Source organism: Lemur catta, chromosome 10, assembly GCF_020740605.2.
Source record: "Lemur catta isolate mLemCat1 chromosome 10, mLemCat1.pri, whole genome shotgun sequence".
Lineage (NCBI taxonomy): Eukaryota > Metazoa > Chordata > Mammalia > Primates > Lemuridae > Lemur > Lemur catta.
In genome coordinates, this window is record NC_059137.1 from 81,757,625 (window position 1) to 81,783,915 (window position 26,291).

General features: G+C 44.4%; 1 protein-coding gene across 1 annotated transcript; it reads right to left on the bottom strand.

Moving 5' to 3' along the window:
* LOC123645840 (death-associated protein kinase 1-like) lies at nucleotides 1-26,167 on the bottom strand. The gene is made up of 6 exons (XM_045562325.1): nucleotides 26,065-26,167; nucleotides 19,434-19,514; nucleotides 16,867-16,900; nucleotides 7,580-7,700; nucleotides 4,624-4,812; nucleotides 1-1,879 (listed from the first exon to the last, which is right to left on the bottom strand). The coding sequence occupies exons 5-6, from the start codon at nucleotides 4,798-4,800 to the stop codon at nucleotides 647-649; spliced, it is 1,410 nt and encodes a 469-aa protein (XP_045418281.1). The 5' UTR covers nucleotides 4,801-4,812; nucleotides 7,580-7,700; nucleotides 16,867-16,900; nucleotides 19,434-19,514; nucleotides 26,065-26,167; the 3' UTR covers nucleotides 1-646.
* Nucleotides 26,168-26,291: the final 124 nt, after the last annotated feature.

Here is a 26,291-nt window from a genome sequence, read left to right on the forward strand (position 1 = left end):
AACAGCAAAATTCAGGGTGAAGCACCTCTGGCGGTGATCAGCATACAGCAAGGGACAGAGAGGTAGCATTTCCTTGGTGACAGCTCCTGGCTGACTCTGATGGTTTCAAACACACCCTCTTCTGCAAAAGGCACTCACATATTGTCTGTAAATTATACAGTGGGATTCCATACATGGTAGTTTCTCCTACAAATATAAAAGAGATAAGCTGAGGAGATGGTATAACGAAGGAAAGAGTATAAGAAATACACATTTTGGATAAACATGCGCTTTTCTGTTTTTAAAGGACAATCAATATAGTAGTTAAAAAATTTGATTGAAAATTAGGAATTCCAGTAAAATTGCATTAAAAGCAAGGTATCGGAGGACGAGAGATGGAGTCCAAAACACTGAGAGGAGCTACACTAGCTTTTCAAACGGCCAAAGCAAAGGATCTGCTCTGCTCTGAAACTGGGAAGACCATCCAGAGACAAGGGAATGCGAGAGGCAGGGCGGTAGCAGGGGCAGAGGAGCAGGTGGAGTGGGGGCGGGGGTCCCTCGGGATGCAGGTAGGAAGGAATGCCCTGGGCATCTCCAGTGGGAAGGATGGGCTGCACCCCCCTTGCTCTGCAGTCCAAAGAGACCCTGCCCAAGCCAGAAGCTGCCCTCACCGGGACACGACCGAGCTAATGGAATTATAAGAGGTGCCACTGTTGCAGCTTGAGGCATAGGCCTCCTGGCCGTTGCCGTCGAGGTTGATTTTGAACACGGAGGATGCCTTCAGCAGGAAGTCGGCCGCATCCCGGCGACCCAGCTCCCTCAGTTTGGACATGAGGATGCCCACCGTGCTCTCGGGGTAGGAGGTCCACTCCCGCAGCAGGGCGTGGACCGGGCTGGGGAGGAAGTCCTTGGGAGCCCCGTTGTTGGTGTTGTACTTGGCCACGAGGTCGGGGAGGCCCAAGTTCATGGCGAGAAGGCACCAGTCCTTCCCCATGGGGTCGGGCGGGTCCAGCAGGCGGCTGAGTTTCCTCCGCGTCAGGAGGTTCAGGTCGGACGCGTGGATGTCCATGCCGAGGCTGGCCTGCTGGTAGACGTCGTGGCACCCGAAGCACGTGATGCTGCTGAAGCTCTCCTTGTACCCGCCCATGGTGTTGGTCAGGGAGGTCTCCTTCAGCGTCTGCGCCCGGAAGAAGTCCCGCGGCTGGTAGATCATGACGGGCTCGTGGTGCTCCCGCAGCTGCTGGGGGCTCAGGTAGTGCTTCACGGTCAGGAGCCCGGGCAGCGTGGTGGCCATGACGTTCTCGATGGTGCTGCACACCGAGTCCAGCAGGAGGCAGCACTTGATCTTGTCCGTCTCCAGACCGCGCACCTGCACCTCGACGCCCTGGCCGTGGTTGACCAGCAGCACCAGCAGCTCGGCGCCGCGGTGGGCGATCTTGCAGCCGTTCACCCACAGGCGGATGTCCGCGTCGCCCTCCGTGCTCTGCTGGTGCACCCAGCGGCACAGGTTCACCTGCACCTTGTGAAAGATGCCGCACGGGAAGGGCGTGAGGTGCTCCACCGGGACCACGCGCACGCCGCCGTACACCATCACCTCGTCCTCCTCGTCGGCCCAGGAGCGGTGCAGGTTGTCCGTCTTGATCAGGGCGGGGACGTCCACCATGGTCCCGCTGCTCAGGTCGCGGGCGCAGATGTCCATGGCGTCGAGGATCTGCAGCAGCTCCTCCACGTCGCTGTCGGGCACCAGGCGCTGGATGTCCTCCACGGTGTAGCGGCCCCGGTAATGGTGCAGGGCCCGCGGGGTCTCCACGGACAGCAGCTTCCCCAGGACGCTGGTGCAGAGCCAGCGGGGGTCCAGGAGCAGCACGTCCTGCACCGTTTCGCTCTGCATGATGTTGATCTGCCAGAGGGGACAGCACAGGGTCACCTTAGGGAAAGAGCCCCGGCCAGGTGCACCAGGGTAGGAAAGGGCCTGGTCCCAGCGATGGCGTCTGAGCAGATGTTCTAAGGAATGACCCAGGGTCATTCACACGGATGCATCTCAAAGACCAAACACTGAGCGGAAAAACATCCTGACAATGTCAGAACAGAAATTCTGGAAAACAGTTACCCCTGAGTCTTCAAAAAGGCCAATGAAATGAAAGAAAAAAGAAGAGAAATGGCAACCAAACGCAACGAGTGATTTCAGACTGGATTCTGAATCCCAAAATAAATACATACAGAAATAAAAATCGTTATGAAAGAAATTTTTGGGACAACTGGCAAACTCTTGCATGAGAACTATATATTCATTTTCTCAAAATTTTTGCTCAAAGTCACCCTTGGAGGACTATATATTAAATCATAGTACTATATCATGTTGTTTTGATCAATTATATTGTGTTATAAGGGAAAATATGGTCTTTAGGAGATGCAGGCTAAATTATTTAGGGGAGAAATGTTATGATGTCTATAAAAGAAATAAGTGCATAAACAGAAGACAGAGGAATCAAGCAAATGGAGCAAAATGTAAATAGTTGGTCAATTTAAATGTAAAGCAGAGGGGGGGTTCATGGTACTACTCTTGCAACTTTGCTGAGGGCTTGACATTTTTCAAAAGATTTTTCAAAAAAGATTCAGAATATTTTATAACGTGTAAATTTTATTGTTAATTTTAAAATTTAATTTTAGGTAAAAGATGGGCTCTCACTCTCGCTCAGGCTGGTCTTGAACTCCTGACCTCAAGCAATCCTCCTGCCTCCACCTCCCAGAGTGCTAGGATTACAGGCATGAGCCACCTTGCCTGGCTGTATCATTATGTAAATTTTAAACACCCATCAGTAAAAAGGTCTGGAAAGATATGCTTCCATGGTAACTGTTGGCTCCAGAGATAGGGATAGGAATGAGATGGGGGATGGTGACCAGAAGGGATTGCAGGTTTATGGTTGTTTATTTCTTTAAAAAATCAAAAGTCGGAAAGAAAAAAATGTGACAAAAAAACAGAAGTAACTTTCCCTTTTTGGAATAGTTGTACTTCCTATCTCCCCTCCTGCTCTGAGCTAGTGCTATAAACAGAGGCCACCCAAGGCCACTCCTTCCTCACCTGGAGGCTCGGACTCTGCCTCTCGGCAACAGGACTCTTCCACCGACAGTCGGGCTTAACCCTTCAAGATGTCCTCCTTCCATGATTCCGTTCTAAACTGAGCCTAGGCTGGAAAATCCTGAATGGTGGAGCCAGTATCTCTTAAGTTCTGGATGTGGCATTTGGTGGAACACGATTTGCAATTGCGTCCTAAACACTGCTGTCTCCTCAGGGTCACAAAAGACAGAGACTGAAAAGCTGTCCCCTAGTGGAGCAGAGTAAGGAGGTGACAGAGCTCACTAAATGCTGTGTCCTGGACCAGAAGGGACACATCAGAAGGGCTGCTGGGGAAATGGGAGTGAGATCTGCAGAGCAGGTGCCAGAGGCAGGACTGGAGGAGGGCTGGGGCCAGTCAGGGCGGGGGCCCCGTGGGGTAGGCTCCCCTTTATTGTCGTCCTTCTTTGAGTCTTCACTGACTTAGGAAAGTCTCAAGGGCAGAGAGGGATGATGTCAAATAAGTGGATTATATGCTCTGATCTAGAAAGGTGCTGGTCAAAAACAAGAATGCAATGGAATGCTTTGCCAAAGGAGTTCATTATTATAATTATGACATTCTTAATATCCGCCAGTATCTTATAATCTAAGCTTTGACGCTTTGCCTGTCTTCTTCCTTGGACACATCACTTTCCAGTACTCCTGGAGCAGTCAGATTAGCCAGCTGTTAACCGGGAGTTTAAAGGTTGACAAAATCACTGCCTGAGGCTCTAGTTTTCAGGGTCACTGGCTTCTGGATTCAAGTTTAATTTTAAGAATACATGGCTCATAGAGTCAGACCTGGCACCCGAGACTGGAGAGGCGAGCTCTGGCTTTTAATTATCTCAGAGCTGGTTCTAGTTTAATATTCACATCCACTCTTCTTGGCCCAGCACAGCTGATGCTGTCTCCTGATGTCACCTCATGCAGGAACTCAGGGGCCACACCCCCGTTCTGGGCACTGCATAGGATGCGATCAGAACAGGCTTTCCAACCGGCGCCCCAGAGCTGAATGTAACAGAACCAGAGCAGAGACTCCCATTTTCGGGTCATTTCTGGCAGGCAGAGCTTGCTGTGTTTTTTTTCATGCGTACTCGAATTATGATTAGTCTGTGTGTCTGTGCACTATCTCTCTGTCTCAGCGTCCCCAGACACTGTCTCTATGAGAACCCCTCACTGCCTTTTTCGATTGTGAACCCAAGTGTGGAGCTGGCCAGTCCACGCTCCATGGAAAGCCGCCATCCTGAAGGCTGCCAGGAATGGCAGGGAAGCTCCAGGTGACCGGGGGGCGTGAGGGGATACCCAGTCACCCAGGGCAGCAGGCTGGAGGGAATCTGGAAAACAAGAAACATGACAAGACAAAATGACAGCTCCTAAAGTGAGGTAGAAAAGCAGAGAACTGCTGTTCAGAGGGTCACTTGAAGCCGGATGTAACAGTCACACGTCTGAAAATATTATGGGTAGTTGGGTCATTTTCCCTCTGCCTCCCCAGGCTCATGCCACCTGCAGGAGCTGGCATTTGGGACAGATGTGAGTCGCAGAGCCCTCACCTCGCCTGTGCTGTGCAGCTGCTGAGCGATGCGCCTGAGGTCCTCCTCGCTGGCCAGGGGGTTCAGCTGGTCCTGCACGTCATACACGAACTGCTGCAGCGACATCAGCTGGTTGGGCCCATTGAGCTTCCTCCAGGAAGGCAGCGTGGAGATGATTTTCTCACACAGGTGAGTCATGGGAGGGCAGACCTAGAACAGGCGGGGCAGGACAGGTCACCTCACCTGCCGCTGTGGATGCTGAGGAGGAGGACCCAGGTGAGGTGAGGCCTGTCATTCAGGCACGTTGCACCTGATTGGTTGGGTGAATGAGTGAGTGCTTTTATGGTTGAGGACCGGGCCAGTTATTTTTTGTAGAGTTGTTTTGAATCGAATCTATTTATCAAACCTAAAGTTTTATGGAGGCTTTTCAGTTCTACTGGTCATGTTACACGGATGGTGAGTCTTCCAAGAGTGTTTTTGGAATTGTGGACTCATTCACTGCGTCAACTAATATTCACCACCTACTTACGTGTTACTCGCTTCTTCCTCCCTCCCTCCTTTCCTCACTCCCTGTGTCTCTCTCACTCCCTCACTTGCAAAGCAGCGGGTCATGCCACTGCCCAGTTCAAAACTCACACACTCCCTCCTGCCTAGGGAATGCAGCCTTAATCCAGACCCGGTGGGGACGCGCTGGGGCTCCACAGACCCAGACCACTGTCCACGAGTTTGTGTGACCAGAGTCCTCCCGGGCCTCCTAGACCGCCCCCCATCTGCTGACTCTGCCATCATGGGGCCTCCACAGGGAAGCAAGGGCATCTGGTGTGTCCCAGGGCCAGGTTTTCCTGAGAATCCCCAAAGCACGTGGGGAATGGAGCCTGGTGTTGGAAGTGCAGTGTTCTAGAAAGGGGGCGCTGTGACAGGAGGCGGGACCTGCTGGCCAGGAGAGGCAGATGCACACCTGGCCAGAGTTTACACCCAGGCTTCAGTGGTAGAACATTCCTGAGAGCATGTGAGCAGTTTTCCATTTTAGCATTTTTTCCATTTAGCCCATTTGCCCTTTTCCTACCAATTTTCGTGAGCTTTTCAAATATTATAGATAGTAACCCTTTATCTGTCAAATATGTTGAGAATGTTTTTCCCAATCTATTTCACCCTTCAACTTTGTTTATCAAATTTATTTGCCAGAAAAAAATTAGAAAAACTTCATGTTGTCAAATAGATACAGTTGAAAACTTCTTTTCAAATTTCTTTGAAAATTTCTGGGATTTTCTACGTTGGTTTAAAAGGTTTCCCCAGGCCGGGCGCGGTGGCTCACGCCTGTAATCCTAGCTCTGGGAGGCCGAGGCGAGTGGATCGCTCGAGGTCAGGAGTTCGAGACCAGCCTGAGCAAGAGTGAGACCTCGTCTCTACTAAAAATAGAAAGAAATTATCTGGCCAACTAAAAATATATATACAAAAAATTAGCCGGGCATGGTGGCTCATGCCTGTAGTCCCAGCTACTCGGGAGGCTGAGGCAGTAGGATCGCTTAAGCCCAGGAGTTTGAGGTTGCTGTGAGCTAGGCTGATGCCACGGCACTCACTCTAGCCCGGGTAACAAAGTGAGACTCTGTCTCAAAAAAAAAAAAAAAAAAAAAAAAAAAAAAAAAAAAAGGTTTCCCCAGTACCTAGTTATTTTAAAAATACATTCTCCTAAATTTCTATTCAAGGTATTTATTGTTTTATTTTTTTACATTTTAAAGTTTTAATTCATTCATTTTTAGGCACTATAGAGTGTAGGAGTCCAACCTTATTTCCTTGCATGTGAATCACCTGTTGTGCTACAATCACTTATTAAATAAACTTTTGCCCCCATTAAATTAAAATATCTTTGTTTTCCATTACATTTCTACATATACTGTGATTTACTTCTATATTCTCTAAGCTTTTCTTCTTATTTAACTGTATTTATATAGAGCCTATGTCTTATCAATTTTTCCATGAAACTTTTAAGGAAAAATCTAATCCCCTCAATCTCATTCATATGCTAGCTGGAATTGTATTAAGTTTATATAACTTGGGAAAAATCAAACATTGAGTCATATCCTGCAATCCAAGAATGCAGTCTCGTTCCATTTGTTCATCTATTATTTTATGTCTTCCAGTCATTTGTAGTGACTCGTTTTCTCCTTTTCTGAATTTTCTAAATATTCTACAATAAATCACTTTTGAATTTCTTTTTTAATTTATTAAAGAAATTATTATTATTACTATTTTTTTTTGAGGCAGAGTCACGCTCTGTCACCCTGGCTAGAGTGCGGTGGTGTCAGCCTAGCTCACAGCAACCTCAAACTCCTGGGCTCAAGCAATCCTTCTACCTCAGCCTCCCAAGTAGCTGGGACTACAGGCATGAGCCACATGCCCAGCTAATTTTTTCTACATATTTTTAGCTGCCTAGCTAATTTCTTTCTATTTTTTAGTAGAGACAGGGTCTCGCTCTTGCTCAGGCTGGTTTCAAACTCCTGAGCTCAAACGATCTGCCTGCCTCGCCCTCCCAGAGTGCTAGGATTACAAGCGTGAGCCACCATGCCTGGCCTAAAGCAATTATTTTTAAACAAATGAGTAACACTGTAAGGATTTCATACAATCTGAAGTAGTCCATCTGTGCCCATAACAACACTATCTGTGGTCATCTCCTTATTTCTCCCCATCCAAGTACTAACCAGGCCCAATCCTGCTTAGCTTCTGAGATCAGATGAGATCAGGTGAGTTCAGGGTGGTATGGCTGTAGACCATCTCCTTGTTTCTCTATTCTTCCTTCCTTGTCCAAGAGCAATAGAATAAAAGCACGTCCATGGAGCCACCTCGTGCTGGGTCCTACTATGAAGCTGTCCCTGGTGCTGAAATCGAACCAAGAGGGCAGCACAAAAGGCCCAACTGCCTGGCTCACTGGGTGGTGTCAGCAAAGTTTGGGTCCAGGTCCTCTCCAGGGTATATTTACCGAAACAATCTGGCTCTGTATTTCTTGCAGGTGACTTCGAAGTACCTTTATGTCCTTAGACCCAGAAGCCCCAGCATCCAGAACAAACAGCTTATTCAAAATGTGGAGATCATTCCCAAACCTATGGGAAAAGAAGGAGCTTCCTTAGCAGTGAATCAATCTCACCAGGTCTTTCTATGGAGAGGCCAGGCTCCTACTGGCCTGAGAGGTTGGGAGGAGGCAAGGAAAGTTCTGGTAACCTTGCAAAGGCCCCTCCATCCCTGCTATTTGGTGGACTCTGCCTTATCTATCACACGGCATGTAGAGGCGTGGGGACACTGGCACGAGCTCCAAGTCATCCACACAGGAGCTTCAGGTTTCAACAAAGCTGCAGGAACACAGCCTGGAGAGATGTCAGTTCTCCTGACACAGAAAGGCGAGGCCTAATGCTCTCACCTTACAGTCTGGGAGAAGAGATACTGTTGAAGAGTAGAGGTATGAACACAACAGTTATACCATCAATCTAAACATACTAATAGAAGTCCCATTTTCACATCTGCATGACAACAGATAAGTGTCTGATGTTAAGAATTCAATATCTAAGTTGCTGGCATATTATATAGAGCTGTATGTTCAAACTTTTTGACAGTCTAAGTAAAAATATATATTTTATATCATGATCCCATACACACCCATACTGATAAGTGAAAAAAAGTTTTATAAACAAAATGAAATGTACTCTGATCTATCCTATTCTATTCCATTCCGTCCCATCTCATTTAAAAAAGATATCTACAAATAAGTTCACATGAAAAAATAAATAAAAAATAAAAAAGAGTTGGTCATGGTCCCCTAAATGAATCTTATGTCCCATTAGTGGATTACAGCTTATATTTTGAGAAATACTGATTCATGTTACCGTGATAATCATTGAAAGCACTGCAAGCTAAAACAGCTAGAAGTTATCTCTGGGCAGTGGTGCTATGAGGTGAGGTAGGAGGTAGAGGACTGTTGCTTTTCATCATGTGTTCTTTGCTTCTATTTGTTATTATTTGGATTTACTGCTTTGATAACATCAAAAAATAGGTTCTTCGACTGGGACGAGGGATTTGAGGAAACTGAGCCAGAAAATCACGTGGTTCTGCTGGATCTCATAGGGCTCTTCTAGACTAAAAACAATGACATGGATTGACATGAGATCATTTGCCCCAGAATAGTCATAACAGCAGAAGTACACAGGCAGATGGGAGGGGGGAGAAGGAGGTGGGTATATCCACACCTAATGGGTGCAGTGCGCACTGTCTGAGGGATGGACACGCCTGAAGCTCTGACCCGGGTGGGGCAAAGTCAATATATGTAACCTAAACATTTGTAAATAAATTAATTAATTAATAAACATATACACACCCAACATTGGAGCACCAAGATATATAAAGCAAATATTATTAGACCTAAAGGGAGAGTTAGATTCCTATACAATAGTAGCTCGGGACTAAAACACTCCACTTTCAGCATTGGACAGATCATTCAGACAGAAATTTCAAAGAAACATTGGATTTCAACTGCACATTAGATCAAACAGATCTAACGGACAATTATAGAACATCTTATCTAACAGCTACATAATTCACTTTCTTCTCATCAGCACATGGAACATTCTCCAAGACAGATCATATGTTGTTTGTTTGTTTGTTTATACTGGAAATCCCCTTATCTTCTAATGGATAGAGCCTATGTTAGGACACAAAAAAAGTCTCAACAAATTTTAAAGTATCAAAATCATATCAAGTATCTTCTCAGACCACAGTGGGGAAAAAACTAGAAATCAATAACAACAGGAACTTCAGAAACTATACAAATGCATGGAAATTAAATAACATGCTTCTGAATGACTGATGGGTCAAGGAAGAATTAAAAAAATTTGTTGAAACAAATGAAAAACAAAGGACAACATATCAGGGGCGGCCTTTCCTAGGGTGTCCAACAAAGCAATGCTGCCCCGTCCAGCCCCTAGGACGCACCTTTTGTGACCAGAGTCCGTTCTCCCCAGGCCACCCTCACAGTGCCTGACATTTGTGTCGTGCTCTGCTTCTGCAGGGTGCTGTTTGGTGCTGGCCAGCAAGGGACTAGTGACCTGCCCAGTCAGGGCTGTGCTGTCCTCTCTGCCCAAACCACCTCCAGGTCCCGCTGCGGAGCCGTGCCTGACAGCGGCTCCCTCCGCGGCCGGTGCACCCGCCAGGAGGGGCCTGCCCCGCGTGGGCAGGAGGAGCAGGTGCTACGGCGCTTGCAGCACAGCCTCCTGCCGCTTCGCAGCCTCAGGCACGTGCTGGAATTAACCGCAGACGAATCTTGTCACTTCCAGGGACTGTTTGGATAAAACTCTGCCCACCCCTCTGGAGCAGAGGGGCCATCTGGGCGTTAAGCAGCGCGGGCCTCAGTGGGGCCACCCACCTCTTCTGTCTTTGCCAGGCCCTTCCAACACGTCTGGGACCAAATCCCGCCTCTGACACTGACTAGGGGTGACCTTACCCAGGGGTCACACACTCCAAAGCATTCCTGCTCCGCTCTCCGGGGCAGAGCTGTGCTTCGGCGCTTTCTCTCCTGCTCTAAGGGACGCTTGGCCTTGACGGGGGGGGGCAGGGGGGCAGGTGGAGGCCTTCAGGAAATGCGGAGCCTGTGTCCCCCTAAGTGGGGCAGCTGCGACCAACCAGGCAGGTAGGTGAATCCAGGGTGGCCAAAACTTCCAATTTTCCACAAGACTCCAAATATCCAAGTTTTGGGGCGACATCTCTGGATTTTTAAATGCCGGCAACTAATTCAGCCTTTCTCCTCCCCTCTTCATCCTCAACAGGTGACTGCAGCTTGTCGGGTGGGGCCCCTGCATCTCACCTGGGCAGACACACCTCGTGTCCCTGAGCCTCGGGCCACCTTCCTCTGAAATGGGCTCAGGACACGATCTCAAGAGTCCTGAGAGTCAGGAGAGGATGCGTGGTGGCACCTGGACCCCAGGGCAGCAGGAGCCCTGCTAATCCCACAGGGTCCTTCCCACGGGGTCTTGCTTCTACGGAGGTTTCCACACACACACCTTTGGCTCTTGTGTCCACAAGGAGCAGCGACCTTTCGAGCTGCACACCCTGAGGGGTCCCCTTTGCCTTCTCTCGAGTCTTTCCGGTATTTGCTACTTTCTTAGGACTTGCAGTTCCCCACGTGGACGTTCTCAGAGTTGTGCTTCCTGAGAGCAAGAAGACATTTGCCCCAGGAGAAAGGGGTGCAAGTGGAGCGCTGTCTTCCTTCAGGTCCTCGTGGTAAGCAAAGCCAGCAGCCCCTGAGACGCCAGGACACCAGATGTGCTCTAAAGAACTAAACGGCAGGGGACTGAAGAAAGAGCGTGTCCGTACTCCTACCCGTCCTTTAGGGGGAGCCGGGCTCCCTCTGGCCGGTTGGCTTGACTTAGAAATGCCTGCTGGGCCAGGGAGGCTGCTCTGACGAAGGGTGGCCGAGGGGACAGGGAAGCGGCCTCCTCACCAGACCCCCAACGGCTCGTGCCCAGGGCAGCTGGCGGCTCACCTGGACCCAGAGTGGGTCCCCCTCCAGGGGGTCTCCTGTCACAGCCCCCAGGTCCCACTGCTCTCTAAGCTCTGGCTGAAGGACGCTGTCCACCTGGTGGGGCGCGCTGACACAGCGGCCATCCTGAGCCCCACTTTATCAAGAACCTACATCAAAGACTAGACATGGAAAATTGACCGGAAGGAAGACGAATGGAGAGGTGACTTCTGGGGCTGAGGCGGAGCAGGAGGTGAAATCGTGAAATCTCTCCTTCCTGGGGACCTTGCATGCCAGGGGCACGATCTTCACACCTCCTTAGGCCTTACACAAGCTCCAGCCATTGATGCCGCCCCCCTCATTTCCACGCACCTCCCCACACTGGTTCCCAGTGCAGTGACCTTGCTCTTAACCCACCGCAGGAGAGAGCTGCCTCCCTCTAGGGGTGACAGCAGGAACTGCGGGAGGAGCAGAGTGAGCATGCCTCCTGGATTTGTGCCTCAATAGCATTTTCTGTACATGATGTTACAAAGGTGTCCGGTCTGTCCCCAGGTGTAAAACAAATGTGTTAAAGTCTGTGTTTTGGTGAACTTCCTCTCTCAGTGAGGGAGGAGGTCGAGGGAGCACCCGCTGAGGAGGCTCCTGATCAAATCTGGAAAATGAATGCCTGAACAATGGAGGTGGAACCCACGTTACATCCTCAAGAAGAATCAAAATTACAGTGGAAAACAGAAACCGGTACATGGAAATGTCCTTGCGCAGAGTGTCATCAGTAAGCACCGGCTCAGGCACCAGACGCTGTGCATCACCGTCTGTGTGACTCGCGGTGGCCCACTGACCCCTCCAGGCTGCAGCAAAACGGTGGTAGAAACACCCTGGAAGGCTGTCATGTAGACTGTCATGCACACCATATTTTGCCCAGTCCTGGCACACAGTGCTCAGTAATTATTAGCATACGTATCAGCCATACTGTAATCATACAAATATAAGTTCTTTTTAGTTATTATTGCTGTGTTCGGAGAAAAGAAGTTGAAAGGGGTGTGTAAATCTCAACTGTCCCCTGGCTACAAATGCCCCCCCGACCTCCTCCTTCACTGAGAGAAATGTCGCTGCGGAGGGACTCGCATCTCCCCGGCGCACCCTTCGCCCCCGGCCTTGGCTGAGACCGACCCACTCACCCTTCACCCTGTCTTTTGGGAAGAGAAGCCAGGAAACTGCTCCCTCATCCAGACGTACAGAATTCACCATCATCTTGAAAGCAAGGAAAAGCAAAACATCCTCGGGTCCTCGCCTTTCTGAGAAAATCTCACCTCCTCCTGCTGGATGACCCCTCATCCTGCTCACTAGGACCCTTGAGAATCTCAGCGCAGCCCAGCTTGATGCAGCCGATCCCGGATGAGGTTTCTGAAGGGTCTCCTTGTTGTGGAGGGCGCGTTTTCACTGCTGGCCACCAGGTGGCGGAGCAGGGACGAGGTTCCAGGACAGAGACATGTCCCCTGGAAGGCAGCTTTCGTCAGCCAGTGGTCAGCCCTGGCCGCCCAGAGGGAGGGCTCTGGGCCAGTTCTAGAAGGTGGCGTAAGTACTCATGTATTTGGAGGCGGGGCACGAAAGTCCTTCCACAGTGTCTAGGTAACAAAAGCTACAGGAGCACCCTGAACCCCGAGCTGAGCACGGCCCGGGCTGGCCAGGCCCTCACTGGCTGGGCCAGGAGGAGACTCTGCAGCCACCGCCCCTGGGAGAGGAGAGGTGGGACTTCTGTGCGACCTAAATTTGGCTCATGTCTTGAGATGTTCTCCAGTGTGGGCGTCCCTAGGCCCTTCCGTGTGGCTTGAACACACACAGGAGACCTGGGGCATCCGGGGTTGTGGACGAGACCTCCTGCAGCCCAGGGTGACACCGGGTTGGGAAGAGGAGGAGGAAGCAGCACTGAACTGCAAGAAGTGCAGGATTCTGCACCGGGACCTTCCAGGTGGGCACAGAGGTGTATCTGTAGGACGTACATTCACCTGGTTGTAGCTTTAATCACGTACTTTAAATATTTACACAGGAATGTGCGGCTCAGTTTGGATTCTTGCTCAAGCTCAGAAAGTAGCACAGCCCAGACAATCCCAGTCCAAGCACCATCATCTCTCACCTGGCTGACCAGGTCACCCCCTATCGGGTCTCTCTGCTTCTCTTCCTGACTCTCACACTCGGTCTGAGCAGCCGGAGGAATTCCAGACTACTAAGTCAGTCTCGTACCCACCAGCTTCACACACGTGGCCCAACACCAATCTCCTCACCCAAGTCTATAAAGCTATGCCTCCTCTGGGGTCACATCTGGCGTTCTTCTCTGCCTAGACCCCCAGGCTCAAGCTCTGGCCTCAGCCCAGTCACCCTGTCTTTTGTTGTTTTTTGCTTGAGCACACCCAACTCTTCTCTGCCTCAGGCCCTTTGCACTGGCTGTTCCCTCTGCCTTCCCCCAGCCCTTCCTTGGGCGGATTCTTTCCTCCTACTCTTCAGAGGAGGTTTACATGTCACATCACAGCAGCCTCCCTGATGAGCCAGTTGAAAGTAGCCCCCTCCCCACCCTGCTTCAGTCACTTTATCTCACTTCATCTTATTTTAATCCCCTGCAGGGGCAGCAACCTGTGAAGGGTCAGATTATCTCTGTGGCAACTACTCAAGTCTGCCATGTGTGCACACCAGCCATAGCCAAGAGTGAATAAGGGCATGGCTGTGTGCCAATAAAACTTTATCTACAAAAACAGGTGCTGCCAGCTGAGGCTTGCAGGCCGTTATTTGCCACTGCCTGAACTGAATTACACTATCTGGCATTTTTCTTATTTGTTTCATGGCTGGGTCTGGCCAATTCTGTTCATCACTGTCAACTCTCCAGTGCCTGGAACAGCTCTTGGCATTCACTAGAGACTGTGAATAGCTTTTTAATGTGTGGACAAGTATTATTTGATAACTGCATTGCTCTTTGAAGCCTGGTGAATCTCTTGGTTTCTAGTTTCCTTTCTTCCAGCACCCATTTCCCCCTGGCAATTTAGCTTTCACTTCCTCCTCAGAAAAGGCAACTAAACATCAGCAGGCAGACGGGGAAGAACATCCACAGTCCAGAGGGCCAGATAAGAGCACTGAGAGGGATGTGGCTTCCCACAGGTGGCAGGATGCAACTTGACCCCACACGGACAGAAGCAGCGACTCAACTATGCAAATGCAGTTTACTTGTGCATTTTTCATTGTGGTCAAACTCCCAAATTATTCCTGTTTTCGAAAGTATTTCTGGGCAGTTTCGTCACTGTCTAGTCTTAGGTTTAGGAAAAGAAACTACTTTTACACATGATCTTAGCCAAAAGGCGGAGAAGCAATGGGAAAAGCAAACTACTTTTAGTGTCAGCTTATGGAAAATCTGATTAGAAGGACAATTGAACAAAATAAAAATAAGGCAACTGCCTAATCTCCCTGAAACTATGACACTCAGACAGAATGGGACTGGCAGGGATAGATCCAGCGAAAACAGGTGCTGATGCAAAATCTAGATGCATCCCCCCTCCCTGCCTGTCATAACAAGAGTCCCTCCTTTTTTGTGGAAGGACAATTGGGTTTGGCTTAGCAACAACACAGTCCTTGGGCAGGTTTGGAGGCTACACTGGGCTCTGTTTTATCAGTAGGACTGAGCACAGGATAGAGTAGACAGCACAACCTTCTTTTGTAATAAGGTGCTACCTATAGCCAGGATGGAGCTGTGGGGGCTTTCAGAGACCCCCAAAGCAATGGTGAGCTGGTCAACTACCTCTGGTGGGGGGTGATCTGCAGCATTTGCTGATGCCTGTGATGTGAATGCTCCCAGCCCTGCTGACTGCAAGACCCCCTGTCACGTCACTGAGCTGGGAAGATATGCACATGGACAGTACCAGAGGCTCCCGCCCACCACTGGCCCCGATTCCCTTCCTGTGGAGTTGGGCCAGAGCAGACCCCACACAGGTCAGCCCTGCCCTGTGCTCTTCCTTCCCCCACGAGCCCTGGCCTTGGCCTCAGCCACCCTCAGCCCTGCCCCTCCCAGATGAGCTCATGTGGGCCCCTGGAACACCCTGGCTGCAAGGTCCCATCTCCCATGGGTCAGCCCCCTGCACTGTCTAATGATCACAACAGCTGGGCCCTCTCCCCTTCGATTCTCCAGTGGTGCAGGGAGACGAGATGACTTTGGTTCTAGTTCCAGAAGCCGAATCCCCATTGCTTCCCTAGCAAATGTGGTTTAAAAATACTTTCAGAGGCAATGTCAAATGATGAGAGCTGAGAACACAGGATGCATTTCTATTGCTAATTTGGCCCATTTGGAAACGAAATAAAATGGCAGGCAATTTAAGGCCACCACCCCGGCTGACCCAGATACAGACCTTTCCCCATGAAAGTGTTCTGCATCAACCTGCAGTGGTTCTTACGGAGGGTGGCAGCATTCCAAGGGGTGTCAGGAAATGCGTGGAGGTGCAAGAAACAATTTTCACAATATTGGTGGGTAAGGGATGCTGAGACATTAGATAGATGCTGGGGGTCCAAGGACAAGAAGCATCCTGCAAGGACAGGATGTCCCACCCACCCCAATGCCCATAGCGCCCTGGTGAGAGACATGGAAAATAGCAAGGAGAAAATGACACTGAAAGGAAAATGGTACCAAGATGCTCCGGGTGTGAATGACTCTCTTCCTTCCCCCTCCCCATTGTATTCTGGTTGTGAACAATCTCTTCCTCCAGGTGACACGACTTATAACTGCAAATAAATCAATTTCTGGACTTTCTCCACAGGTACTGTCTGCTCCTTGCAGCCCCTGCCACAGTCCTCACCATTGTATTCTTCAAGGATACCACTGTGACAGCTCAGTCATTTCCAATAACTGAGTATTCCAGGATCAGTGGACCAGGTGCCAAGCAGTTATTTATGTGGGGATTTCTTTTCACACGTGAAAAGGATACACGGTGCTTGGAAACACCTGGCAGACAACGCCTCCCTTTCTGGCTAATCAGGAAGCTGAAGTCTAGAGTCCTTGAGGGATGAGGAAGGTGAACAAATATGAGGGACTCCTTCAGCACTAAGCCTAGAAGATTCTGCTGAAGGGAACAGGGACCTGGACTCTGCACAGGGAGGTGATCCGTGTGCACCACGAAGCAGGGTTTCTCAGCACAGCCACGGCATGTTTAGTGGCTGTTGTATTTGAGTGGGTATAAACTGTGTGTTCACATCCTTCGCCTATTTTATTACTGGACTGTCATTGCTATTAATTTTAACTGACTGACTTTGCTTCAGGAATTAGCAAATATTCAATATAAAGCCAATCAGAGCATTGTTTGTCACTAAGCTACTTTAGGTTGGATTTCTATCAACTTCCATCCAAAATGGTTCTGACAAATGCAGGGAGACATACACTTAAGCAGATATTTTCAATAGAATAAGCCAAGTGAAAGAGAGAGACACACTATGGAAAGTAATATATTAAGTTAGACTGATATAAATTAAACATGTATACTATAAACTGTAAAGCAACCACTAAAGAAACAAAGAGATATAGCTAATAAGCCCAAGCAAAGGAGAAAAATTGTGTCACAAAAGATAGTCAGAAGGTACAACACCAAGAGTGAACCCTAATGTAGACTTCAAACTCTGAGTGACAGTGGTGGGTCAATGCAGGTCCACCAGTTGTAACAAAGGTACCACTCTGGTGGAGGATGATGGGGGAGGCTATGCATGTGTGAGGGCAAAGAATATATAAGAAATCTCCATACCTTTCCGTCAGTTTTGCTGTGAATTGAAATTGCTCTAAAAAAAAAAAAAAAGTCTGTTAAAACAATTCAATACAAAAGAGGACAGAAAAAGAGAAAAAGAATTACAAATAACATAGTTGACAAACAGAAAACAAATAGCAATAAAGTAGATTTAAACCCAACTATATCAATAATCACATTATACACAAATGGTCTGTATTAGTTTTCTATTGCTACCATAACAAATTACCATAAACTTAGTAGCTTGAAGCAACACAAATTTTTTATCTCACAGTTCTGTATGTCAGAAATCTGGTACAGGTCTTACTGGGTTGAAACCAAGGTCAGGGCTGTATCCCTTTAGGGCTGCATCCCTTTCTGGAGACTCTACAAAAGAATCTATGAATATTTCCTTGCTCACTCAGGTTGTTGACAGATTCAGGCCCCTGCTGTTGTAGGACTGAGGTCTCTGTTTACTTGCTGTCTGTCAGCTGAGGGGTATTAAAGCTTCTAGAGACTGTGAGACTGTCTGCATACCTTAGCTCATGATGCCCTTTCACCATGTTGAAGACCAGAAACAGAATATCTGAGACCTTTTCACATTTTTAACTTCTCCAGTCTTTTCTGTCTTCAAATCTCTCTGACTTCTTCTCAGGAAGGTTTTCAGATTTTAAGGCTCATATGATTAGACTGGGTTCATGTGAATAATTCAGAATCTCCCCTATTTTAATATCAGGTGGTAAACAACCTTAATTCCATCTGAAAACTTAATTCTCTTATGCCGTGTAAAGTAACATATTCACAGGTTCCAGGGATTAGGGCATGGACCTCTTTGGGGGGCATTAATGTACCTACCAAATGGTCTAACTACTCATTAAAATACAGAAACTATCAGATTGTATTAAAAAGCAAGACTCAACTATATGATACCTGTAAGAAAACCACTTTAAATATAAACAAATTGTTTAAAATAAAAGAGCAGAAAGAGATAAATCATGTTATCAAAAGAAAGCTGGGCAGAAAAGAGGGATGTCAGAAAAATGTCAGACTAGAGAACTCTGGGACGCTGTCCCTCCCCAGAAACATGAAAAAACCTCACAAAAACCATCTGAATCAACCTTACTGAAACTCTGGCAGATGGCCAAAGGTTTATACCAACCAAGCAAACGCTTAAGCAGGAGAAAAACCACTGAACCACTGCACAGAGAATTGTGGCATTGTAACTTACCCTTGCCCCATCTCACTCCTTAGTGCAGTGGTGACCTTGGAGGTGTCAGACCATGTACACAGTGTATGTATCATGTTCCGAAGGAAGTAGAGCAGACCTTGTCTCCAAAGAGTTCAGTTCGTATGTTTTTACCTATCTGGGAGTTCCCTGGAGAATTGACACAAGGGGCTTGCCTTTGTTTCACCTAACGTAGAACTCTTAGGGCTGAGAAACAGCTACACAAAGGACTTTCCTCCAAAACATAGAAAATCAAATGAACAAGCCACTACCACTGGGGCAAAGATTAATAGTTGAGGAAAACAACAGATACAGCAAACACTTTAAAATGCTCCCCCCGAGATCAGTGAGTCTAGAAAGTCACACACATGTACACAGCAGGACATGTGCTAAAAAAAGACATGAGAAGACCATAAGCCTTCACCTGTGGCTGATCTTTAGGCTCTGCACAAACAGTAAGTGAAGGCTCAGGCAGAATTTTAAACAGCCTGGCTCAGCACTGAAAGAGAGTCTCAACAAGAGCCAATCTTCAATCATCTGGAAAGTCTTTTCTTTCTGTCTTTTCCCCTTCTGTTCTTTCTTTCTTTCTTGTTTTATTGCTTCTTCGTTTCTTTTTCTCTTTTGTCTTTTTGGCTTCTGGCCAAAAAAATCTTAACGTTTTAAAATACTAAAATTTTAAAAAAATCTCTGAAAAACCACCAGTTGAGCACCAAGCTAAAGGAAGAGAACTTTAGAGGCCACACATGACAAAAAATACGGTCTTTACAAAAATAATTTAGACCAAACTTGATTATGGTGATGGTTGCCCATATCTTTGAATATATTAAAACCCATTTAATTTTACTCTTTCAATGGGTAAACTGTACTCTTTAAATGGGTAAATTGTATGGTATCTGAATTATATTTCAATAAAGGTGTTTAAAAATAATTTCAAAAAAATCACTAAACAAACAAAAAACTACAACTCACAGCCAGCAAGAACAATAAATTCTGGGGAGAGGGAGGAATCTGATGTACAGAGTTATCACACCCTAATGCTCAAAAAGCCCAGTTTTAAACAACAACAACAAACTTCAAGGCATGCAAAGAAACAAGAAAGTATGATGCATTCATAAGGAAAAAAGGAATTAACAGAAATTCTCTCTAGAAAGTATAAACAATGGATTTACTAGAGAAAGGCTTTAAGTCAACTATCTTAAATATGCTCAAAGAGCTAAAGAAAACTATGAACAAAGAACTAAAGGAAACCAGGAAACCAATATCTCAACAACTGGAGGATATCAATAAAGAAATAGAAATTATAAAAAGGAACCAAATAGAAATTTTGAAGCTATAATGTACAATAAGTGACATAAAAACTCACCAGAAAGGCTTAACAGAAGATTTGGGGACGCAGAAGAAAGAATCAGCAAAGTTGAAGAATTGTCAAATGAAATTGTCCAGTCTGAGGAGCAGGAAAAAAAAAACGAAAGCTGTTATACCTATATTAGTGTTAGACAAAGTAAATTTCAGATAAAAGAATGTTACTTTAGAGAATAAGAGTCATTTCATAAAGATAATGGGTAAGTTGATCAATATGATATAAGAATCCTAAACATTGAGCACCAAATAAAAGAGCTTCAAAATACATGAAGAAAAAGGCACTTCCTGGAGAAATAAACAAATCAACAATTACAGTCAAAGATTTCAATAGCCTTCTCTCAATAATATTAGAACAGCTAGACAAAAAAATCAGTAAGGACACAGAAGACTTGAACATACTAGCAAGCAACTTGACATAATTAATATTCATAAAACACTCCACATAGCAACAGAAGAATATGAAAATGCATGGAAAACATTTACCAAGATACAACATATGCTGAGCTATAAAATAAATCACAAAAAATCAAAACTGTTCAAATTAGACAAAGTATAGACTTCTACCACAAAGGAATTTTTAAAATCAATAACAGAGATGTCTGTGAAAATCTCCAAGTACTTGGAATTTAAATAAGACATCCCTAAATAACCTATGGATCAAAGAAGAAACCAAAATGCAAATTTAAAGTATTTCAATTGGAATGAAGATAAAACACAACATACTAAGATTTGTGAGATACAGTTAGAGCAGTTAATTTAGAATTGAACTTCTAGCACTAGATACTTATATTAGAAGAGAAAGGTCCCCAAATAAATTACTTTAGCTTCTATCTTAAGCAATTAAAAAAATAAGAACAAATTAAACTCAAAGTAAATGAAAGAAAACAAAAAAACAGAAGAAGTCAATAAAATAGAAAACAGAAAAAATGGAGAAAAATTAATGAAACCAGAAGATAGTACTTTGAAAAGATTAATAAAATTGATAAGCCTCTATCTAGACTTACCAGGAAAAAACAAAAGACACAAATCATCAATATCAAGAATAAGAGAGGGTATATCACTACAGATCCTAAAGACATTTAAAGAATAATAAGGGAACTTTCTGAACAGCTTTTCATCAATAAATTTGCAAATGTAGGTGAAACTGAAAAATTTCTTAAAAAACACAAATTATCACAACTTACTTAGTGTGGAATAGATCATTTAAATAGCTCTGTGACTTTTATGGAAATGAATTCTTAATTTTAAAACTTCCAAAAAGAAATCTCTAGGCCCAGATGGTTGCACATGAGAATTCAACCAAATTTAAACAAGAACCAACACTAATTCTACAAATTCTCTTCCAGAAAATAGAGGAAAAGAAAACACTTCTCAATTCATTTTATGAAGCAAGTATGAGCCTGATACCAAAATGAGACAAAGTCAGTATAGAAATAAGAAAACTACAGACCAGTATTTTTTATGAACATACATGCAAATATCCTTAATAAAATATTAACGAACAAAATATATATATAATAGATTACGTGCCATAACTAAGTAGCATTTATTATAGAGATGGTTCAATATTAGAAAATAAAAGTAATACATCTTATTAACAGGATACAGAAGAAAAATAGTAGGATCATATCAATCAATGCAGAAAAACCATTTGACAAAACTCAAGACTATCATGATAAAAACTCTCAGAAAAGAATAGCAGAAGGAGATATCTTCAATTTGATAAAGAACATCTACAAAAAATCTATAGCTAACATGATACTAACTGTGAAAGATGGAATGTTTTCTCTCTAAGATTAGGAACAAGGCAAGGATGTCTGCTCTTATCACTCTTATTTAACACAGTGCTGGAAGGTCTGGCCAGTGCAATAAGGCAAAATGAAATAAAAAGCATGATATCAGAAAGGAGAAAATAAAACTGCCCCTATTTGAAAATGACATTATTGTCTACATAGAAAATCTCAAGGAGTCTACAAAAACCACTCCTAGAACTTACATGTTAGTTCAGCAAAGTCAAAGTATACAAAATAAACACAAAATCTATTGTGTTCTCTATATTATCAATGAGTATACAGACAAATTAAAAATGCAATATCATTTACAATCACTAAGAAAATACTTAGGTGTAAATCTAACAAAATATTTACAAGACTTGTATGCTGAAAACTACACAAGCCAACGAAAGAAATGCAAGAAGACCTAAATAAATGGAAAGCTACATCATGTTTATAGGTTGGAAGATTTAATATTATGTATTAAGATTTCAATTCTTCCCAAATTGATACAAACGCTTAGCACAATTGCTATCAAAATCACAGCCTATTTTTTGTACACAAGATTATTCTATAATTTATACAGAGAGGTAAAAGTTCTGGAACAGCTAAAATAATTTTGGAAAAGAAGAATAAAGCAGAAGGAATCAGTCAACCTGATTTTAAGACTTACATAGTTACAGTAATCAAGATTGTGTAGTAGTAACAGAGAGATGGATACATAGATCAGCGAAACAGAAAAGAAAACCTAGAGATAGACCCAAACAAATACGCTCAATGAAATTTTGACAAAGTTCAAAAACAATTCAATGGAGTAACCATAGCCTTTCAATAGACATCCATGGGGAGAAAAAAGAACCTCTGCTTAAAGCTAATACCATATACAAAAATTAATTCAAAATGAATCATAGAGTTACATGTAAACATAAAACTTAAAACTTTTAGAAAAAAAGAGAAAGTCTTCAGGATCAAAGGCTAGGTGAAGAGTACTTAGACATGACAACAGAAGCACGATCAACAAAAGGAAAAATTGACAAATTGACAAACTGAATTTCCTCAAATTTAAAACTATTGCTCTGCAAAAGACTCTATTAAGAGGATGAAAAGACAAGCTATAGACTAAGGGAAAATCTTTGCAAATCATCTAACAGATTAATATCTAGAATATATTAAAAATTCTGACAACTCAACAGTAGAAAGCAAACAATCCAACTAAAACATGACCAAATGACTTGAGGAGACATTTCACCAAAAAAGATATACAGATGGTGATTTTCCTGAGTTCTAAATAGATTCTTGTTATCAGTCCTTTATCTGATGTGTAGTATGTGAAAATTTTTTCCCATTCTGTAGGCTGTCTGTTTATTTTCGTGACTGTTTCTTTGGCTGTGCAGAAGCTTTTTAATTTAATCAGGTCCCATTCGTTTATTTTTGTTGTTGCTGTGATTGCCTTAGGGGTTTTCTTCATAAATTCTTTGCCTAGACCAATGTCTGTAAGGAAAATAAGCACATGAAAAATGTTCACTATCCTTAGTCATTTAGGAAATGCAAATTAAAACCACAATGAGCTATCACTACCTAATTATCAGAATGGCTACAATTTTTCTTTAAAAATAGTGACAACAAAGCACCACATGAACTCACCATTAAATTGGTTTCACTGATCAACACCTAAGAGCACATATAGGAATAACATTAATTGGGTGTCGGGCAGATAGGGGTGCAGAGGGGATGGGCTTACACACACATAATGAGTGCGATGTGCACCGTCTGGGGTATGGACATGCTTGAAGCTCTCCCTGGCAAGGGGAGGGAGGTGGGTCAAGGGCAATATGCATAACCTAAACTTTTATAGCCCCATAAAATGCTAAAATAAAAAACAAATTTAAAAAATTAGTGACAACACCAAATGTTGACAAAGATGAGGAGAAACCGGATCATTCATACATTGCTGATGGAAATGTAAAACAGTACAGCCACAATTTGACAGCTTCATAAAAAACTAAATACGAAACTTCCATACATCTCAGCAGTTATACCATTGGCTATTTATTATAGAGAAATGAAGATTTATGTTCACACAAAAACTGTACGCAAATGTTTATAGAAGTTTTATTCATAACAGCCCCAAACTGGAAACAAACCAACTGTCATTCGGTGGCTGGTAAAGCAAACTGCAGGACACTGCTGCCGTGGGATAAAATGAATGAACTACTGACACATCCAGCAGCCTAGATGGATCTCCAGAGAATGAAGCAGAGTTAAAAAAAAAAAAAAAAAGCCAATCCCCAAAAGTTATACACTCCATGATTTCATATATATATAAAATATATGACTGAAATGGCAAAATTATAAAAATGGAAAACAGATTAGAGAGGGTAGGGGCAGAAGGAAAGTGAGTGTGTCTCTAAAATGGCAACAACAGGAAGCATCCTTGCCATGAAAGAAATGTTCCGTATCATGACTATATCAATGTCAATGTCCATGGTTATGATACCATACTACAATTTTGTAAGATGTTACCATGGGAGGAAACTGGGTGAAGTGTACATGAGATATCTCTATATTTCCTACAAGGAAAGAAAGAGAGGTAAATCTATACTCATCTCAACACAAAAAGTTTAATTTTTAAAAAACTCAACATGAATTGGGGGAGGATATGTTTGTTATCTTGATTGTGATGATTTATGTGTACATATACATATATATCAAAATTCATCAAATTGTGCACTTTAAAAATATACATCTTTGCATGTCAATTACACCTCAATAAAACAAGGTGGGTGGGGGAGGAATACAGTATGTTTCTTCTGAATAATTCAATCTTATAGCCATAAGGTGAGCCAAGCAAAATAGCCACCCACACCAAAAGAAGAGAGAAGAGGGCAGTTAGGGAGCTGTTGCAGTGTCCCAGAGCAGAGTGTCAGAGCCCAAGCAGGGTGAAGGGGGACCTGGCATAGAAGGGTTGCTTCATGCAAGGTGTTGGATACCCAGTGGGCTGAGGAAGGTGTCTGTATAACACAGCTGCCAGACACATTGATATCTAGGCCCAAGCGGGTAGAAGAGGACTTCTGTACATGAAGGGGACAATGTTGGTGATAAGAGATTGCTTTCAGACAGGAGGACTGATTAAACACATAAGTACATTGAGGATAATGGGAACCAGATTTCTCATTGTTGGAGAAATAAGTTACCAACATGGAAAGGAAGAAAACAGAAAATGAACCCTGTGGTGTTGGATTTCAACTAGAGGTACGGGTGTGAACTCATGACTTTCAACATATATAGATACACGGAGAAATTGATTGAGATTTAAATGTATGAATGTGTGTGTGTACACGTATTCCCTAACTCTTTCCACTGAGAGGGGCTAGAAGCAACAACACCTCAACAATAATGAGCACAAGTTGCACCCTGACCTTGACTTCTAAACACCACTCTCTGTTAAAGGAACCAGGGCTACTCAGAGAAATGGCTGCACAGATGCAGGGAAAGAATATGATGAGCCTGAAACATCTTTTTGTGTCAGAAAGTAAGAAATGATAGAAATATATCAAAAGAACACAAAAGCCAGATTAAAGTAACTGGCTAAATCTCTGACAACTTGGCACCAAACTAAATACTACTAGTAACAGACTGAATTGAATAAAGTAAGAAGCCAAGAGTCTATATTAATACAAACAGTAAAATAGGAAATTTGATGTGGAATGGGATATTTGTTTTTGTTTTTGAATGGGTTATTTAACCTTAATGGAAATGTCTTAATTCTGACTCAGAATGTAAATGTGTATTACTAACATTTACTAATTGAAAAATTTCAAAAACACAGCTTATGACCCGAAGGATCTGAAACTCTATTTGGAGTGAGTGTAGTGAACTGTGAGAACTCCAAGATTTCTCTGCCCAGCATATTTTCCATCTCATCCATGCAGTAGCTGACTAGCTATGGGGAAAATGAAGAGAGGAGTATAGAACGGTTCTTCTGTTTCTAGCTTGGGTGTGACAGCGCTACTAATTGATAATGGGAATATCAGAGGAAGAGCAGGTTGGTGACTGAGAAAGACAATGGGTTAAGTTTGGAAGATTTTACGTGGAGGATGTTTAGCAAACAGGTGGTTTCATTGGCTTGAAACTCAGAGAATCAACTCAGTACTGAAAAGCTAACTATATGAGTGGATAACTCACATAAGGAAAGAAAACAAAAAGAAATGTAGTAGCCCAAGGGCAGTCAGGAAATAAACATTTAGGCAAAGCTTTATGCTGCTTGTAATAAGACAGTTTATAACCAAGGACAATTCTGAACAAATGAGGTAATCAAACTATTAAAATTATTTTTAAATTATGAACTATTCAAATGTCAACAAAAGGTAGACTATTCTGCCACTTAATAGAGTGTTATCGTAAAAAGGTTATTTATGAAGGTGTATAATAGCATTAAATGTATATGATAGTGTGTTTTTCTTTTTAAGTGCTTATTATTTAAGCAATGTAAAAATGTGCATAGCAAAATCTGGAAAGAAACATCAAAATGCTGAGAGTAATTGTTGGAAGGATGGGAATCTACGAGATTCTTCTACTTTTCCACAAAATTTCCTTGGAATTTGTCATATAGATGCTCCTCACTTTACGATGGGGCCACATCCAATAAACCTATCGTAAGTCAAAAATATAAGACGAACCATTATAAGTTGGGGACCGTCAGTGTACTACTTTCTAAAAGGGGACATAGTCATGAAAAGGATTCCCTTCCGCCCCTTACAAAGACAAACACGGCGACAGTTCCTATTTAACAGGGAACACAGGCCTGTCCCAGGGCCCTCCGTACCCGCATCAGTACTCGGGTCACCTTGACCGGGTTACCTGAGCGTCTCTGTGCTGTGAAAAGCCTGCGGTGTCTCCGCCGGAGGCCTCGCGCCCTGCTGTCCCGGATCTCGAAGGGCGTGACAGATGGCTCCGGCCTCAGTTGTCCACGCTGTCACGCTCAGGATTCCTGTCACCACCCACGCCGAGCGCCGGGCGCCTGCACCGCGCCGGGGCCCAACGGGGTCGAGGCGGCCGCGGGCGCCGCCGGCCGGGAGCGAAGTGGC

Coding starts and splice junctions, on each gene's coding strand:
- LOC123645840 (XM_045562325.1), bottom strand. CDS start 4,800: ATGACTCACCTGTGTGAGAAAATCATCTCCACGCTGCCTTCCTGGAGG. Junction 1,880..4,623: donor AGCTGCACAGCACAGGCGAG/GTGAGGGCTCTG, acceptor CCCCTCTGGCAG/ATCAACATCATGCAGAGCGA.